This window comes from Bos indicus x Bos taurus, chromosome 2 (assembly GCF_003369695.1).
Source record: "Bos indicus x Bos taurus breed Angus x Brahman F1 hybrid chromosome 2, Bos_hybrid_MaternalHap_v2.0, whole genome shotgun sequence".
In the NCBI taxonomy this organism is placed as follows: domain Eukaryota; kingdom Metazoa; phylum Chordata; class Mammalia; order Artiodactyla; family Bovidae; genus Bos; species Bos indicus x Bos taurus.
This window is the reverse complement of record NC_040077.1, coordinates 116,074,972-116,093,852: the sequence shown is the minus strand read 5'-3', so window position 1 is coordinate 116,093,852 and position 18,881 is coordinate 116,074,972. Positions and strand designations below refer to the sequence as shown.

The 18,881-nt window shown below is 38.9% G+C and overlaps 1 protein-coding gene across 3 annotated transcripts in view; it reads left to right on the top strand.

Annotated features, from left to right (window-relative positions):
* Positions 1 to 18,881, top strand: part of SPHKAP (SPHK1 interactor, AKAP domain containing) — a 191,889-nt gene that overhangs the window by 71,347 nt on the left and 101,661 nt on the right. For all 3 annotated transcript variants that reach the window (XM_027515334.1, XM_027515326.1, XM_027515318.1), the window contains exon 3: positions 4,236 to 4,343. In XM_027515334.1, coding sequence (XP_027371135.1) covers positions 4,236 to 4,343 — 108 coding nt within the window. The remainder of the gene's footprint in view (positions 1 to 4,235; positions 4,344 to 18,881) is intronic.

Here is an 18,881-nt window from a genome sequence, read left to right as displayed (position 1 = left end):
TTACTGTTGTTCCAGAGAAGGGCACTTCAGATCACATGATTTCATTGTGTACAAAGGACAACTGAGCCTGGGAGCTGGTGGGTAACCTGACCACACAGACAGTAGGGCCAGAACTAGAACTCAAGCCTTCTGACCACGCAGACCAGGTCCCTGAGGGACAGATGGATAAGTGCATAGACACATATTTGGTAGAACTGGAAGATGAGAAATTATGTAACTTTACTACCTTGCAATGGAGCAATCTGTTATGCGAGCTTTGGGACCAGAGAGACTGGTTCACAGAGTGTGAAGAAAAAGTATAAATCGCTTGAAGTCTGGGCAAAGAGAATAATAATTTTTATAATAGCTGGTGTTTATTGGTGCTTTTGAACTGTGGTGTTGGAGACTATTGAGAGTCCCTTGGTCAGCAAGGAGATCCAACCAGTCCATCCTAAAGGAAATCACTCCTGCATATTCATTGGAAGGACTAATGCTGAAGCTGAAACTCCAAAACTCCTGGAGTTGGTGATGGACAGGAAGGCCTGGCATGCTGCAGTCCATGGGGTTACAAAGAGTCCGACAGGACTGAGCGACTGAACTGAACTCATGTTTCTTGAACACTTGCTACATGCCAAGAACTATTTTAAGCACATGTCACATATTAGCCCTCAAATTCTATTTCATAAGTCTAGGTGTTTAATTCAGGTAATAACTAAATAGGACCTTAGCCCAGAGAGTTCTCAATTAAATGTAGCATTTCTTGGTCAATAATTAAAGAATATAAAGTATTAAATAATGAATAATCTCTAAATATCTCTAAATAAATAGTGAAATTTAATTGTTGATAAAATCAAGTAAGCTATTTTTTAATTATAAGTAAAATTCACATTTTAAAGTTACACAGGGAATGATTATTCTCACAAGAGACATTCTCTTCAAAGTATTTGTTGTTAAGCAATTGAAAGATGTAGGTTTCATTTTAGTTATTTTTTAAATGCATGATATATTTTATTTTTCAGAGCAGTTTTAGGGTCACAGCAATACGTGAAACTGAACTTACACTTTTTAGGTCAGAAGATTTGCTAAAGAAGATTTGTCTTCACACATCTGAAATGTTTTCAATGTACTAATTTCAAACAAAGGCATCCAATTTTCTATTTTCCTTTGTGAAAGTGAAGTTGCTCAGTCGTGTCCAACTCTTTGTGACCCCGTGGACTGTAGCCCACCAGACTCCTCCGTCCATGGGATTCTCCAGGCAAGAATGCTGGAGTGGGTTGCCATTTCCTTCTCCAGGGGATCTTCCCAACCCAGGGATCAAACCCAGGCCTCCAGCATTGCAGGCAGACGCTTTAACCTCTGAGCCACCAGGGAAGCACTCTTTTCCTTTGTAGTTCATATCAAACAGTAACAATGAGAACCATGTACTGAGAGGATGACGTACCATTTTGCATACTGCTGTGTTTGACACACGTCGTCTCACTGAATACCCCAGTGATCCCACCTCCAAGTAGGTGTTTACTGTCTGCATTCACAGGTGTAGAAACTGAGACAGAACTTAAATTGGCTATCCAAGGTCTTCTTGCTACTAATGACCAGGACAAGATTTCAACACAAATCACAAATGTCCGTTTTCTTAAATTCTATTCTATGGTGGAAGTAAGAGTGAATGGCAGTGGAAGAAGTGAACTGAGAATCTTTTTCTACTTCAAATAAAGTTAATCTCGATCAATGGTTCTCAATTTTAATGTTTCTGAAATCAAAACTCCTTTGCACTAAAAAAATGTTGGGGATCTTGTGAAAATTTTGATTATATGGGTTGTTCTTACTGGTATATTCCATATTATAAATTAAACCTAAGAAAAGTTCTGCATATAAGCAATATCATATCATATTTGTCTTTGACTCACTTGTGGAATCTAAGAAAAATGATACAAATAAACTTATTTGCAAAACAGAAACAGACTCAGAAACTTCGAGAACAAATTTATGATTACCAAGGAGGAAAGGTTGGAGGAGGGATAAATTGGGATTTGGGATTAACATATGAACCCTATTGTATAAAGTAGATAACCAACAAGGACCTACTATATAGCACAGGGAACTCTGCTCAATACTCTGTAATAACCTAAATGAGAAAAGAATTTGAAAAAGAATGGATACATATATATATATAACTGAATCACTTTGCTGCATACCTGAAACTAATGCATTGTTAATAAACTATACTTCAATATAAAATAAAATTTTTAATTAAAAAAATTAAAAATAACTTTTTCGATTTGCCAAATTGTATTTTCAGAATATTTTGATGAAGTCTGATGCCACATAGAAACAAAAATACCAGAACTTGTGCATGTGTGCTAAGTCTCTTCAGTCATAACTGACTTTGTGATCCTATGGACTGTTGCCCACCAGGCTCCTCTGTCCGTGGGATTCTTTAGGCAAGAATGGGAGTGGGTTGCCATTTCCTTCTCCAGGGGACCTTCCCAAACCAGGGATCAAACCCATGTCTCTTATGTCTTCTGTATTGGCAGGCAGGTTCTTCACCGCTAGTGCAACTTGGGAAGCCCCAACAAAATCTTAAAGCAGCTAAATAAACGTATAATTCATAAGAAAAAAGCCAAGAAAATTCTAAATACATATTTCTTTAATCTTGAAATAACAATTAGAATTTAAATAGCCATAATTTATTACTTAAAAATAATTTAAAAATAAACATACTGCAAGTTAACATACATATTTTTATGGCCAATACCTATGTTTTCCAAAACAAAACAGTTTAGTGAGAAGACTAACTTTATTTTACATTTTTAGCCAATCTCCTTAATATCTAACTTAAAAGAGCTTGGCTAGACTCTCCTATTTGCTTCTGCATTTAACCTATTACATTATCATACCTCGTGTGGACCCTGGAGAACTCCACTGAGTACTCAGGAGACAATTCAGTTGAAAAGAGAAAATAAAGACAATATTATTATAAAAATAATTTGACCACTGGACTCCAGGAAAGACCCCAGGGGCCTCTATAGGTCCCAACTCACACTTGAAGTACCACAATTTTTAGATAAACTCTAAGAGACCTGAAAAGTTCCGTCTCGAACTTTCATCTCCAGTGATAACTGAAGTCTATCCACTGTCTCTTGGTATTGTTCTGGAAAAGAATGATGAAAATTTGTTATCTCCAGAATAATAAACCTTGAGGGGGAAAAATATTAAAATATCATGTGGCTAACACAAAAATGTTATAGAAAAATGTGTCAGAATTATATTTGGTTAACTCAGTATGCAGAGACAAAAATTAAAGTATTTTTATAGAACAAAGGAAGACAATCCTTCAGTGTGCAAATGAAATATAATCGAAGTGTCATTCTATTCTTGTGGCAGTAACCAAACTGATTAAATCTATTCTATTACTTAAGTGAAGGTGATTGGCAGACATGTGTCCTAATAGAGTAGAGAGTACCAGGAGAGCACTGGAAATCTTATATGAGAAAAATCTTATACAATATTTGACTCGCATTAAAACATCAGAAGCTGAATCATTTGGTTGTTTATGAGACTACATCTTTAAAATGTTTCAGTTCAGAAATAAGATTTTTCTTTATTTCTTTAAAATCAAAGCCCAGAAACAAGACATTTGTAAACCATATTTGGTGTTGTTAATTTGTGTATTGAAATTCACTTTGCATTACCATACTGTTTCTACAAGAGAAATGGTTGTTGTAATGCATTTATTTATTCCTAATAATTTTTAAACTTAGTGTAGTACCCTAAATGCTCTAAAAGAACTGTGCCTTATTTCATAGATAGGTTAGCACAGCTGGAAATCTAAAGAAGAATAATTTTATTATTGCACCAAATGGAGAAACACTACATTTCAATCAAAAGTATTCATAGAATGTAAAAGAGCTCCAACACTTAAATGAAGTGTGATCCCCATTGCCAATTGAACCATATCCCAAACAGTCATTTGACTGCAAGTTATGCAAAAGTCACAGGTACACTGAAGTTTCCAGATGTTGAATTAGATGAGAGAAGAAACAACAATATTCACGTCAGTACGTTCCTTTAAAGTGGATTCTTGGTTGATTGTTTTATACATTTTAGAGGTGCTATTATCCTGGAAGTATTTTTTTTTCCTAATATCCAGATGCTATGAGGCCAGCAAAACACTTCTAGATTCTTTAGAAAAGAGCTCTTTGTTTAAATAGAAAGTCTTGCCAGTAGCTCTGAGAAGGTTTTCTTGGTTCCCTTAGGTTCTCCGCAGTAATAGCCTGCTGGAGTCTACAGACTACTGGCTGCAGAATCAGAGAACACCCTGCCAGATTGGTTTCGTGGAAGACAAGTCTGAAAACTGCGCTTCTGTAAGTAAACACAGCTCCGGGGCTGAGGGCTGAAAAAGTGGGGAGTTGCGAACCTGCGCTCATGAGGACCTAAGCACTTAATACAGCATTGGGAAAGTAACCTTTTGAAAATACGTAATTGGTTTATACAGAGGGTGACAGGCCAAAGCTCATAATTCTTCTGCTTTTCTCATTTCAACAGGCAAATTAATCTTACCAATTCTCTATCCATGTTGTTTTTATTTTTAAAACAGAAAAAGATTCAGAAATAGAATTGCATGATGAGAAACAAAAGCCTGGTCAAGAGCTCTCTTAGATTATTTTCAATATATTTTATCACTTCTTCTAATAGGTATTTTGCAGCGTGAAAACGGTAAAAATGTTCTACCACTTTCATATGTTATCATCATTATTTGAAAACCTTTCAACATAAGAAATTACAACCATGAATTTTAATATTCTGTACTGTATCTGAGCTTTACGTATAAAAACCCTCCTTTTCAAGGGAAGAGATGTTCTTATAGATAAATGTTTCTTGTGGCTTAGATTGTAAAGGCGTATTGTTGGTATGAGAAATCAACACTGTGATCTCTCCTTCCTTTATGAAGTAGTCTGCTTCCTGTATGTTCTACAAAGCTATATGTTTCATTTTAACTGAAATTACCTAGCTCTTATGGGGTCATAATTACAGAAATTGGGGGAGAATATTTCCAAAGAGGAGAGAAATGTAGTTCTCATGACTAAGTTGAGAGCATCAGCTCAGAGCTATTCCTAGAAGTAAGTTGCATGCCAGCATTTATGTTAAAAGAAAAAAAAAGAAAAAGAAGAAGCTGAAAATGGGATGGAGAAGCTTTTTAAATATAATGAGCAGAACCAGAATTGGCAGACAGAGAATGTAAAACATTTCACACTGCAGAGTCTCATAGCCCAAGGAAAACAGAGTCCATTCAACACACTTAATTCAATCTCTTTGTTTAGGCAAAATGATTTGATTGTGCTATTTTGGGGACTTTTTAATCCCTTGTCCAGAAAACCAGTTGATGGCTAAAAATCTTTGGTGAAAACAAAAAGGATTAGGTGGTGAGTTTTTTAACAGCGATACCCTCTTTGGAAATTCAGGTCTAAGATGCGGTAGAAAAATTCAGACATTTGCTGATACTAATCTCTAATTATACAGCTATGAATTGCAAAAGGGAGAGAAATGGAGAGGAAAAGCTATCAGCATCTACACTTCAGTCAAAGGCTTCATCCTGGCAGCTCCTATCTAAAGGAATCTGTCATTTGCAGCAGGCACAAAAGTTGAGGCACTAACAATTGCATAATAAAGGGCAAGGAGGCCTTTTCTAAACTTTATATTTTGGGAATCTGTATTGAAGACCTACAATTAGAAATGATAGATTTATAGCCAAAGTTAAGATTACCATTGGATCTTAGATCTCCCTAAGCGTAGGAAAGTTCTACTCACAACCCCTGCCCCAATCTCAAGGAACTCACATTCGGACATAAAACTGTATGACTTTCTTTCTTAATTCTTTGTCCCTTTACAGTTTCTAATGACGTCAGTGAGTTTGAGCTAGCTGATTCATACTGTCTTTATGGTTCTTTCTATTCCTCCCCAAAGGGGAAAAATCTAAACACAAATAAAAGGCATACTGGAAGGTTTATTTTTCTGCAAGAGTTTATAATAAATGAAACTGACTCAGATGTTGAAAATTGTCCATGACTGTAAACTTTAAAGAAATTTCAGAATCCCTATGAAAAATAAACCTTAATCTCCTAAAAAGTACTTTGTAGTTTACTTTTTCTTAGTTTACAAGTCCTTTCTCTCTTAGTTGGCACAGAAACAGTCTAGACCTGGACATTGCTGAAGCGACGCTATTATCTAGAGGGAAACAGAGCTGATCTACAGCAGTGGTCGGCCTGCCCCTGGTGGCCCAGCAGTACAGAATCCACCTGCCAGTGCAGGAGATGCAAGAGATTCAGGTTCAATCCCTGGGTCAGGAGGGAAGATCCCCAAGAGATGAAAACAGCAACCCACTCCAAAATTCGTGCCTGAAAAATTCCCTGGAGAGAGGAGCCAGGTGGGCTGTAGTCCATGGTGTCGCCAAAGACTCAGACATGATTTAGTGACTAAACAACAGCAAGGACACAGCACTGGTGGAAAGGACAAGAATTTCTTGCCCAAAACAGCTACACACAAGGAAGAAGTAGCCACATGGTCAGGGGAAAAGTACATAATTCGTCTTCCAAGCAAATTCTCCTCAGTAGGATAAACATGAAAGTGTAGTTTAAGGAAACCATAATACTGTGTTTTAAAATAATATCTTCATTAAAGTCTAGTTTAAGAAATTATTCTAAAGAGATTATCCTGAATCTACATCTATTAACGAATAATCACAACTGAATTCTGAGGACCCTCTAGCAAAGTTGCCGCATATTTTATTACTTTGTACTCTGTTCTAACTCTGGGGGATGCTCCGCTGTGTTAACTGTTGCTTCTTTAAGTCATTTCTTCTAGATCAAACTTTGTATACAGCTGTTTCACATCCAGTTTTGATTGGCTTGTTATCCATCATGCTAAACTCTTAAGTATCTGGATTTGCAGTTTCTCATGGCACCCCACTCCAGTGCTTCTGCCTGGAAAATCCCATGGACAGAGGAGCCTAGTGGGCTGCAGTCCATGGGGTCGCTCAGAGTTGGACAGAACTGAGCGACTTCACTTTCACTTTTCACTTGCATGCATTGGAGAAGGAAATGGCAATCCACTCCAGTGTCCTTGCCTGGAAAATCCCAGGGATGGGGGAGCCTTGTGGGCTGCCGTCTATGGGGTCACACAGAGTCAGACACGACTGAAGTGACTTAGCAGCAGCAGTGGCAGCAGAACTAAGTGCTTCAGAGTACCAATATTTTCTGAAGACAAGATCTTCATTTAAAATTTTTACTGAAGGACAGTCTCAGGCATGGAAGCCCTTCAGGGTGTTATGGGCATGGGTCAGTACAGCTGTTTGTTCTCAAGCATCAAACGAGCTTCACAAATCAGATTTGACCATTATCTCAGTAAAGAACTGCTTTCACTTTATAGCTAAAATGATGTGTCTTAGTGAGCTGTCTGAAACTATCAGAAATACAATAAGTGCTCTGTCATGATCTATATGGGAAAAGAATCTAAAAAAGAGTGGATATATGTATATGTATAACTGATTCACATTGCCTTACAGCAGAAACTAACACAACATTTTAAGTCAACTATGTTCCAATTAAAAATCAAAAATATAATAATAAAATTAAAAAAGAAATATGATAGGCAAGCCAAACTTGAGAGAAATCTGACTCAGAAGCCCCCTGAAAGTCACTCTTAATATTTTTTCCAAAAGAGATTAAATATGAAAACTGTGGTTTTGCTTTTGTAAATAGAGTTGGCTCCGCAGATGGCTCAGTGGGTTCAGAATCTGGCTGTAATGCAGGAGACACAGGAGATGTGGATTCGATCCCTGGTCAGGATGATCCTCTGGAGGACAGAATGGCAACCTGCTCCAGTATTCCTGCCTGGAGAATCCCATGGACAGATGATCCTATGGGCTACAGTCCATAGGATCACAAAGAATCCGACATGACTGAACGACTGAGCACGGAGCACAATCAAACTACATTATGTTTTTTTATTTCTGATTTGCCATTCTGGGGGAAAAAGCATATATTAGCCTTGGAAATTTTTTAAATCTAATTATTAAAAGAGGAATGTAGAATAATAACGTTTGAAGCCAATATCTAAATCCAGAAGCTGAGGCATTATCTTAGTAGAAGTCCTTAACTTGAGTGGTAGGATGTGGATGTTTTAGGAAGCCTGACATTTTTAAATTAAAAACTAATTTAGTTACTTTTTAACCCCCTATTTCTCTTTCAGTTCAGTTCAGTCGCTCAGTTGCGTTTGACTCTTTTCGACCCGGAGGACTGTAGCACACCAGGCTTCCATGTTCATCACCAACTCCCGGAGCTTGCTCAAACTCATGTCAGTTGAGTCAGTGATGCCATCCAACCATCTCATCTTCTGTTATCCCCTTCTCCTCCTGCCTTCAATCTTTCCCAGCATCAGGGTCTTTTCCAGTGAGTCAGTTCCTCATATCAGGTGGCCAATGCATCACTCCTTCCAATGAATATTCAGGACTGATTTCTTTTAGGATTGAATGGTTTGATCTCCTTGCTGTCCAAGGGACTCTCAAGAGTCTTCTCCAACACCACAGCTCAAAAGCATCAATTTTTCAGCACTCAGCACTCTTTATAGTCCAACTCTCACATCCATACGTGACGACTGGAAAAAACGTAGCTTTGACTACATGGACCTTTGTTGGCAACGTAATGTCTCTCTGCTTTTTAATATGCTGTCTAGGTTGGTCATAGCTTTTTTTCCAAGGAGCAACCATCTTTTAATTTCATGACTTCAGTCATGCAAATCATCTGCAGTGATTTTAGAGGCCAAGAAAATAAACTCTGTCACTGTTTCCATTGTTTCCCCATCAATTTACCATGAAGTGATGGAACCAGATGCCATGATCTTCGTTGTTTGAATGTTGAGATTTAAGTCAGCTTTTTCACTCTCGTCTTTCACTTGCACAAGAGGCTCTTCAGTTCCTCTTCACTTTCTGCCATAAGGGTGATGTCATCTTGCAAATCTGAGATTATTGATATTTCTCCCGGCAATCTTGATTCCAGCCTGTGTATTATCCAGCCTGGCATTTCTCATGATGTACTCTGCATATAAGTTAGGTAAGCAGGGTGACAATTTACAGCCTTGGCGTACTCCTTTCCCCTTTGGAACCAGTTTGTTGTTCCATGTCCAGTTCTAACTGTTGCTTCTTGACCTGCATGCAGGTTCTCAGGAGGCAGGTCAGGTGGTCTTATATTCCCATCTCTTTAAGAATTTTCCACAGTTTGTTGTAATCCACAAAAAGGCTTTGGCGTAGTCAATAAAGCAGAAGTAGATGTTTTTCTGGAACTCTTCTGCTTTTCCTATGATCCAACAGATGGCAGTTTGATCTCTGGACCTCTGCCTTTTCTAAATCCAGCTTGACCAACTGGAAGTTCTCAGTTCATGCACTGTTGAAGGCTAGCTTGGAGATTTTTTAGCATTCTTTGCTAGCTCACATACTTTGCTCGCATGTAAAATGAGTGCAATTGTGTGGTAGTTTGAATATTCTTTGGCATTGCCTTTCTTTGGGATTGGAATGAAAATTGACCTTTTTTCTGTCCTTTGGCCACTGCTGAGCTTTCCAACTTTGCTGGCATATTAAGTGCAGCACTTTAACAGATAGCTTCATCTTTTAAGACTTGAATAGTTCAGCAGAATTCCATCAGCTACACTAGCTTTGTTCATAGTTATGCTTCCTCTGGCCCACTTGACCTCAAACTCGAGAATGTCTGGCTCTAAGTGAGTGATCACACCATCGTGGTTATATGGGTCATTAAGTTATTTTTTGTATAGTTTCTCCGAGTATTCTTGCCACCTTTTCTTAATATTTTCTGCTTCTGTTAAGTCCATACCATTTCTGTCCTTTACTGTGCCCATCTTTGCATGAAATGTTCCTTTCGTATCTCTCATTTTCTTGAAGAGTTCTCCAGTCTTTCCCATTCTGTTGTTTTCCTCTGTTTCTTTGTATTGATCGCTGAGGAAGGCTTTCTTATCTCTCCTTGCTGTTCTTTGGAACTCTGCATTCAGATGGGTATATCTTTCCTTTTCCCTTTTGCCTTTAGCCTCTCTTCTGAGCTACTTGTAGGGCTTCCTCAGACAACCATTTTGTCTGTTTGCATTTCTTTTTCATGGGGATAGTCTTGATGCCTGTCTCCTGTACAATGTCACAAACCTCCATCCATAGTTCTTCAGGCACTCCTCTGTCTATCAGATCTAATCCCTTGAATCTATTTGTCACTTCCACTGTATAATCAGAAGGGATTTGATTTAGGTCATACCTGAATGGTCTAGTAGTTTTTCCCTACTTTCTTCAATTTAAGTCTGAATTTGGCAATAAGGAGTTCATGATCTGAGCCACAGTCAGCTCCCAGTTTTGTTTTTGCTGACTGTATAGAGCTTCTCCATCTTTGGTTGCAAAAAATATAATCAGTCTGATTTTGGTATTGACCATTTGGTGATGTCCATGTATAGAGTCATCTCTTGTGTTGTTGGAAGAGAGTGTTTGCTATGACCAGTGAATTCTCTTGGCAAAACTCTGTTAGCCTTTGCCATGCTTCATTTTGTACTCCCAAGGCCAAACTTGCCTGTTACTCTAGGTATCTCTTGACTTCCTAGTTTTGCATTCCAGTCCCCTATGATGAAAAGGACATCTTTTTTGGGTGTTAGTTCTAGAAGTTCTCGTAGATCCTCATAGAACCATTCAACTTCAGCTTCTTCAGCATTAGTGGTTGGGACATAGACTTGGATTGCTGTGATACTGAATGGTTTGCCTTGGAAATGAACAGAGATCATTCTGTCATTTTTGAGACTGCACACAAGTACTACATTTGGGACTCTTTTGTTGACTATGATGGCTACTCCATTTCTTCTAAGGGATTCTTGCCCACAGTAGCAGATATAATGGTCACATGAGTTAAACTCACCCATTCCAGTCCATTTTAGTTTGCTGATTGCTAAAATGCTGATGTTCATTCTTACCATCTCCTGTTTGACCACTTCCAATACCTTGCTTCATGGACATAATATTCAGATTCCTATGCAATATTACTCTTTATAGCATCAGACCTTGCTTCCATCACCAGTCACATCCAGAATTGGGTGTTCTTTTCGCTTTGGTTCTGCCTCTTCATTCTTTCTGGAGTTGTTTCTCCACTGATCTCCAGTAGCATGCTGGGCACCTACCAAGCTGGTGAGTTCATCTTTCAGGGTCCTATCTTTTTGCCTTTTCATACTGTTCATGGTGTTCTCAAGGCAAGAATACTGAAGTGGTTTGCCATTCCCTTCTCCAGTGAACTACATTTTGTCAGAACTCTCCACCATGACCCATCTGTCTTGGGTGGCCCTACATGACATGGCTCATAGTTTCCTTGAGTTAGACAAGGCTGTGGTCGATGTGATCCGTTTGCTTAGTTTTCTGTGATTGTGGTTTTCATTCTGCCTGCCCCTTGATGAATAAGGATAAGAGACTTATCATTTTGCTCTTTACTAGAATTTAATTCTAATTTTTCCAGAACTATCTTTTGGTTTAATGCTTCATTAAAATTGCCTTGAAATTCACATTATTTCTATTCATAGTTACAGGCAGCTCTTTCCTTACTGATCATTTTAAGACTTTTGGCTATCACCCTGCAAATAAATTATACCCTTTAGCATGCATTTTAACTGATGAATCTTGGCATTTGAAAATGTTTTGCATTTGTCTTAAATTTGTGAATAAATTAATAAGATTTTCGAGCAGTCTTTAAAATTTCAGACATGATATTGTGAAACTAGGAAGATATTTGACAGCTGTTCAATGGGTCTCTGATGTGAGTGAAACCCAGGGGCAACAATGACAGAATGGTATCTTGAATGACTGCCTTTTATTGTATATTATTTCTCCAAATATGTCTGTATCTAGTCTTTTCTGAAACTTAGTAGAAAAGTTAAGGAAGAGACAAATAGCCCACTTGATAAGTTGGTCTATGGAAAAATCTAGGTTTACATGATTAAGGAAATATAAAATGTGAAGAGATATTTACATGATCTGGTACAGATATTTACCAAGTTTTCAAGGAACTATTAATGTGTGTTTTTTTCCCCTAAAAGAATAAGCTTTGGAACTTCCTTTTTAATTCTTTAACTTTAGGCTTACAGAAAACTTGCATGAAGAGTGCAAAGAATTCGCAGATTCCTGACATGCAAAAATGTTATTGTACATGTTTCACCCTCTCCTTTGTGCATGTATATGCTTCTGTGTGTAAATATACAGAGGTGCTTTTTTTCCTAAAACTTTTGAGAATGACACAATGCCCTTTTATCCCTGCATACTTTGGTGTGAAATGTAAATATTTGAAATCCAAGTTGAACCCAGAGTTGCAGAAACCCTTGTTTAGGCGAGGAACTCAGTACCCACTGCACAATGGTATTCTTTAAATATTTATTCAGCAGTTTTCAAGGAGAAGCTACATTCTGCCTGCAAAAAGTGAAAAATCAAAGGATGATGATGGAAGTCAGACAGACTGAGCAAAACAAAAGCTCTAGATAAAACAGACAAAGCAAAGCAGCATGAGGCTGTAGAGCTGGACCATGAGACCTCACTCACCTGGGCAGTAGCCTTGGAGACATCTTAAAAATCCAAGCATCCCGGAGAAAACTTTTGTTTCTCAGTCAAGTGAAAGTTTCACTGAACCTTCCCAAGCTTTTAGAAGCCAGTGAACTGGAAAGGCACTTTATTGTGAAGCATGACCCAGAGGGATGGTAGAGAAAGGAGTTTCCCACAAATCAACTGTGTGGCTCTACATTTATGAAGGTCATGTGCAAGAAACTAAAACATAGAAGAGTGATCAACAAACTGAGAAAAAGCTTTTGATAAATAATTTGAAGGCTGAGTCTAAACTGTGTGGCCAGTCAATACTGCAGTAGTTTGGAGGTCAGATGGTAAAGAATCTGCCTGTGATGCGGGAGACCCGGATCCGATCCCTGTGTCAGGAAGATCCCCTGGAGAAGGAAATGGCAACCCACTCCAGTATTCTTGCCTGGAGAAACCCATGAACAGGGGGGTTGCAAGGAGTTGGACACGACTGAGCTACTAACACGTTCACACTTTGACTTTCAATTTGGGAGTAAGTCTTAGGCTTAGTCCATACATTTATCAGTGTCTTAGATCCTGAAACTGTTCAGGAGGATGTTTTTATAAGTTTGCTGCTGCTGCTAAGTCGCTTCAGTCGTGTCCGACTCTGTGCGACCCCATAGATGGCAGCCCACCAGGCTCTGCCGTTCCTGGGATTCTCCAGGCAAGACCACTGGAGTGGGTTGCCATTTCCATCTCCAGTGCATGAAAGTTACTTTGATTGAAAATTGAATCCAAATTCTATGTCCTAAAGTGAAAGTTGCTCAGTCATGTCTGACTGTGACTCCATAGACTGCAGCCCACCAGGCTCCTCCTAAGCTATAGGTAAAATGATACATAATAAAAATTAAGATCATTGACTTTGTTTACTGTCCCAGAAATTACAATATATGTGCTCAGATTTTCAGTCATGTCTGACTCTGCAGCTTCATGGACTGTAGCCCACCAGGCTCCTCTGTCCATGGGATTTCCTAGGAAAGAATACTGGAGTTGTTGTTGTTCAGTCTCTCAGTCATGTCTGACTCTTTACAACCTCAAGGACTACAACATCCCAGACTTCCCTGTCCTTCACCATCTCCCCAATCTTGCTCAAACTCATGTGCATTGAGTCGTGGGTGATGCCATCCGACTGTATCATCCTGTGTTGTCACCTTCTCCTCCGGCCTTCAATCTCTCCCAGCTTCAGGGTCTTTTCTAATGTGTCAGCTCTTCACATCAGGTGGCCAAAGTATTGGAGCTTCTGCTTCAGCATCAGTCCTTCCAATGAATATTCAGAATTAATTTCCTTTAGGATTGTCTGGTTTGTTCTCCTTGCAGTCCAAGGGACTCTCAAGAGTCTTCTCCAACACCACAGTTCAAAAGCATCAATTCTGTGGCATTCAGCCTTCTTTATGGTCCAACTCTCACATCCATACATGACTACTGGAAAAACCCTAGCTTTGACTATACGGACTTTTGTTAGAAAAGTAGATTGCCATTTTATCTAAGCATTAAATAAGTGGAATGAGACTTGTAATATTTCATAATAGAAACCAAGGCTCCCAGTGTAATTATTTATTAAAAATATGCTTCAAAACTGTGCATATTATGTATTAAACAAAACACTTTAATGAACTGAATGAAAAAAAGAAGTCAAGGATAACTGCTATGTTTTTGACATAAGCTCTTAGGTGGATTTAAGTTACCGTGATGGGGGAGACTAAGGGTTGGGAGAAGTAGTTGGAGGTAGGAGGAGGGAGATGATTCTGAGCGTCTTTTAATTATCCAGGTAGAAATGTCAACTTGGTAGGTAGATGTACAAATAGGAATTGTTGGCAAGATTAAGAAGAGAGAGAAGGGATTTGAGGGCAGAAAGTAGAGATCAGTCACACCAGGGAGAATGTATAGAAGAAGGGAGCTTGTAACTGTGAGCTGGAGTATTCTGATAAGTGCTCATACAAGGATCCCCATCTCCCAAGGACCCCACAAAAGCAAGAGATTATTTTTTAAGCATGTAAGTCTGAATTTCAAATACACAATGAAATGTTTTATGTATCCTGGTATTTTTGTCACTAAAAATACAGACAGATGAATAGATCTGAATGTACTTTTAAACTTGGGTATTCAAACCATTCTCAGTTTTTAAAAAAAATTAATTTTGACAAAAGAATCTCGTTATTAAAATAGCTCGGAATAGTTTTGAATTTCATATTTCAAACAATTCCTGCAATTACAGCAATTTTCCTTTGAGTAGAAAGCCAATCAGTCAACAAAAACCAAGAGCAGTAAACACTGTTTCTCATTAAAATACCTTTAAGCTTCAAGGATATTTATTACATAGTTTAGGTATCTCTTTGGCCGAATTATTTGTTTTGGTAACTTGTCTTTCTTGATCAGTTATTCCAAATTCCCAGGAAAACTAGTCAGAAGTAACAGCATTATTTTTTTTTCATAACTTAGAGTCTAAAGGTTAAAAACAAATAAATAAGAGGAAGAAACAAAGTGTGCCTGGCTAATGACCACCATAGAATGTCTGTTTTCAGTTCCAAGCCTCTGGGGTATTATTTCTCTTTTATAATAATGACACAAACTCACCCCTAGACCTTTATTAAAAATGAGAAAGTGCTTCAAGCAGAAATGCTGCCCTTCTACCCTTTTGTATTACACTCTTTACCAGAGACAGCCCTCACTATATATTCCAAACAGTGCCTGGCAGGTCAGCTGGTTCATAGCTTCTATGGTGTTAGTGGAATTTAATTGGATTATCTGGAGGCATTCAGTGTACTTGCCAGAATTATCTGAATTAGCTGAAAAGAGTGAAGGAAAGTTTGTCCATTGCTAAGTTATGCCTTCCTTGTGGGCTTCCCAGGTGGCTCAGGGCTAAAGAGTCTGCCCACAATGCAAGAGATGCATGTTTGATCCCTGGGTCAGGAAGATAGCCTGGAGAAGAAAATGGCAACCCACTCCGGTATTCTTGCCTGGGAAATCCCATGGACAGAGGAGCCTGTCAGGCTATAGTCCATGGGGTCGCAAAGAGTCAAAGCTTGGTGACTAAAGAATAGCAACAGTTATGCCTCAGGTTTGATTTAATAGGACTGTTAAAGAGACAGCCTAAGTCAGCAGACGAGACTGACTGACTAACACTTTCACAGGTCAGCAGTATCTAAGGTGATTTTGCTAGGTACCCAGGGATGAATTCTTCCAGAAGAGAGTCTTCCAATCTTCGGCACCATTGCCGAACAAATGTCTTCATTCTTAATGAAAGTATTCTTCGCATTGGCATTCCTAGCATGTACACATACATTTACATACATGCTTCCCCTCCTCCTTTATGAATATTAATTCATATGTCCTTCCAAATCCTCTTTAAAAAGCAAATATTAAAACAAGCAAAACACTTTCTTTGACCCTCTCCCTGTGAAATCACTCTCCCTATGTTCCTCCTTCTCTTGACCACCAAACTTCAGATCAGATCAGTCGCTCAGTCGTGTCCGACTCTTTGCGACCCCATGACTCGCAGCATGCCAGGCCTCCCTGTCCATCACCAACTCCTGGAGTTCACTCAGACTCATGTACATCGAGTCAGTGATGCCATCCAGCCATCTCATCCTCTGTCGTCCCCTTCTCTTGCCCCCAATCCCTCCCAGCATCAGAGTCTTTTCCAATGAGTCAACTCTTCGCATGAGGTGGCCAAAGTACTGGAGTTTCAGCTTTAGCAGCATTCTTTCCAAAGAAATCCCAGGGCTGATCTCCTTCAGAATGGACTGGTTGGATCTCCTTGCAGTCCAAGGGACTCTCAAGAGTCTTCTCCAACACCAAAGTTCAAAAGCATCAATTCTTCGGCGCTTAGCTTTCATCACAGTCCAACTCTCACATCCATACATGACCACAGGAAAAACCATAGCCTTGACTAGATGAACATTTGTTGGCAAAGTAATGTCTCTGCTTTTCAATATGCTATCTAGGTTGGTCATAACTTTCCTTCCAAGGAGTAAGCATCTTTTAATTTCATGGCTGCAGTCACCATCTGCAGTGATTTTGGAGCCCAGAAAAATAAAGTCTGACACTGTTTCCACTGTTTCCCCGTCTATTTCCCATGAAGTGATGGGACTAGATGCCATGATCTTCGTCTTCTGAATGTTGAGCTTTAAGCCAACTTTTTCACTCTCCACTTTTACTTTCATCAAGAGGCTTTATAGTTCCTCTTCACTTTCTGCCATAAGGGTGGTATCATCTGCATATCTGAGGTTATTGATATTTCTCCCGGCAATCTTGATTCCAGCTTGTGTTTCTTCCAGTCCAGCGTTTCTCATGATGTACTCTGCATATAAGTTAAATAAACAGGGTGACAATATACAGCCTTGATGTACTCCTTTTCCTATTTGGAACCAGTCTGTGGTTCCATGTCCAGTTCTAACTGTTGCTTCCTGACCTGCATACAAATTTCTCAAGAGGCAGGTCAGGTGGTCTGGTATTCCCATCTCTTTCAGAATTTTCCACAGTGTATTGTGATCCACACAGTCAAAGTCTTTGGCATAGTCAATAAAGCAGAAATAGATGTTTTTTTCTGGAACTCTCTTGCTTTTTCCATGATCCACCAGATGTTGGCAATTTGATCTCTGGTTCCTCTGCCTTTTCTAAAACCAGATTGAACATCTGGAAGTTCACGGTTCACATACTGCTGAAGCCTGGCTTGGAGAATTTTGAGCATTACTTTACTAGCATGTGAGATGAGTGCAATTGTGCGGTAGTTTGAGCATTCTTTGCCATTGCCTTTCTTTGGGATTGGAATGAAAACTGACCTTTTCCAGTCCTTTGGCCACTGCTGAGTTTTCCAAATTTGCTGGCATATTGAGTGCAGCACTTTCACAGCATCATCTTTCAGGATTTGAAATAGCTCAACTGGAATTCCATCACCTACACTAGCTTTGTTCGTAGTGATGCTTTCTAAGGCCCACTTGACTTCACATTCCAGGATGTCTGGCTCTAGGTCAGTGATCACACCATCGTGATTATCTGGGTTGTGAAGATCTTTTTTGTACAGTTCTTCTGTGTATTCTTGCCACCTCTTCTGAGTATCTTCTGCTTCTGTTAGGTCCATACCATTTCTGTCCTTTATCAAGCCCATCTTTGCATGAAATGTTCCTTCGGTATCTCTGATTTTCTTGAAGAGATCCCTAGTCTTTCTCATTCTGTTGTTTTCCTCTATTTCTTTGCACTGATCGCTGAAGAAGGCTTTCTTATCTCTTCTTGCTATTCTGGGCCACTATCTGGCTATCTTAGCTTTCTGCTGAAATTGTTCTTATCCACTGATGTGTTGTCACTGCTTATGTTACTGACTTTTGAGTACAACAAACTAAACTCATACCCCCACCCAGCTTCTGAAGAGTAGTTATTTTTTTTCCATGGCTTCCTGAACATCATTCTCTCTTCTAATTATTTCCCTACCTCTCGTATCATTTCTCCTCTGTCTTTTTCCTGGACTTCTGCTTCTGTCTTTTTCCTGGACTTCCCAACCTAGCACTTAAATGTGGCTTTTCCCAAAGGCCTGTGCAGAAGCCCATCCTTTCTTTCTCACAGCTCTCACTGGATCATTCATCCATAACTAATGGCTTTAGCCACATCTATATACCAATGATTGCCGTCTCAGGACTACAGACTTCTTTCCAAGTGCCTGTTAGATAAACTCATCTGAAAAATCTCAAAAATAACACATAATCAACATAAATTGGGTAAATATCCAAAAATATGGTCCTTCTCCCAAAATTTCTGTTGATGGTTTTGTAATCTACACATTTTCCCAGGCTGTAGTCCTTAGAACCACACTCATCTTATTTTTCTCTTAGGCTTCATCTCTAATTCATTATCAAAAGTTGTTTTTATTTCTCAGTTATTGTTTAATGCCCCACATATTTCTTCTAAATATTTAATGTGCAAAAATCTAAAGCAAACACAGAAAACAAGAGACAAAAAAACAAAGAAGACCTTAGCAATCCTGAAAGTCCACTGGTATTTTGTTATCTTTCTGTCCTGAGTTCCTTTGTAGCATCAAATTCCTAGACTTACTTTAAGGTTCTAGTGTTACAAATAATTGCATTAGCAGTTACCCTGCTACCATGCTGTGTCACATAATTCCTCAGGGGCCCCTTAGTCAGTTCAGTATCTAATTCAAGACCATGACTCTAGTTTTTAATTGAATTGAATATCAATTCCAAGGGGATATGGATATGATTCACCCTGTTATCCTGGGTTTTATATTTTAAAACTTTTTATTTTGTGTTGG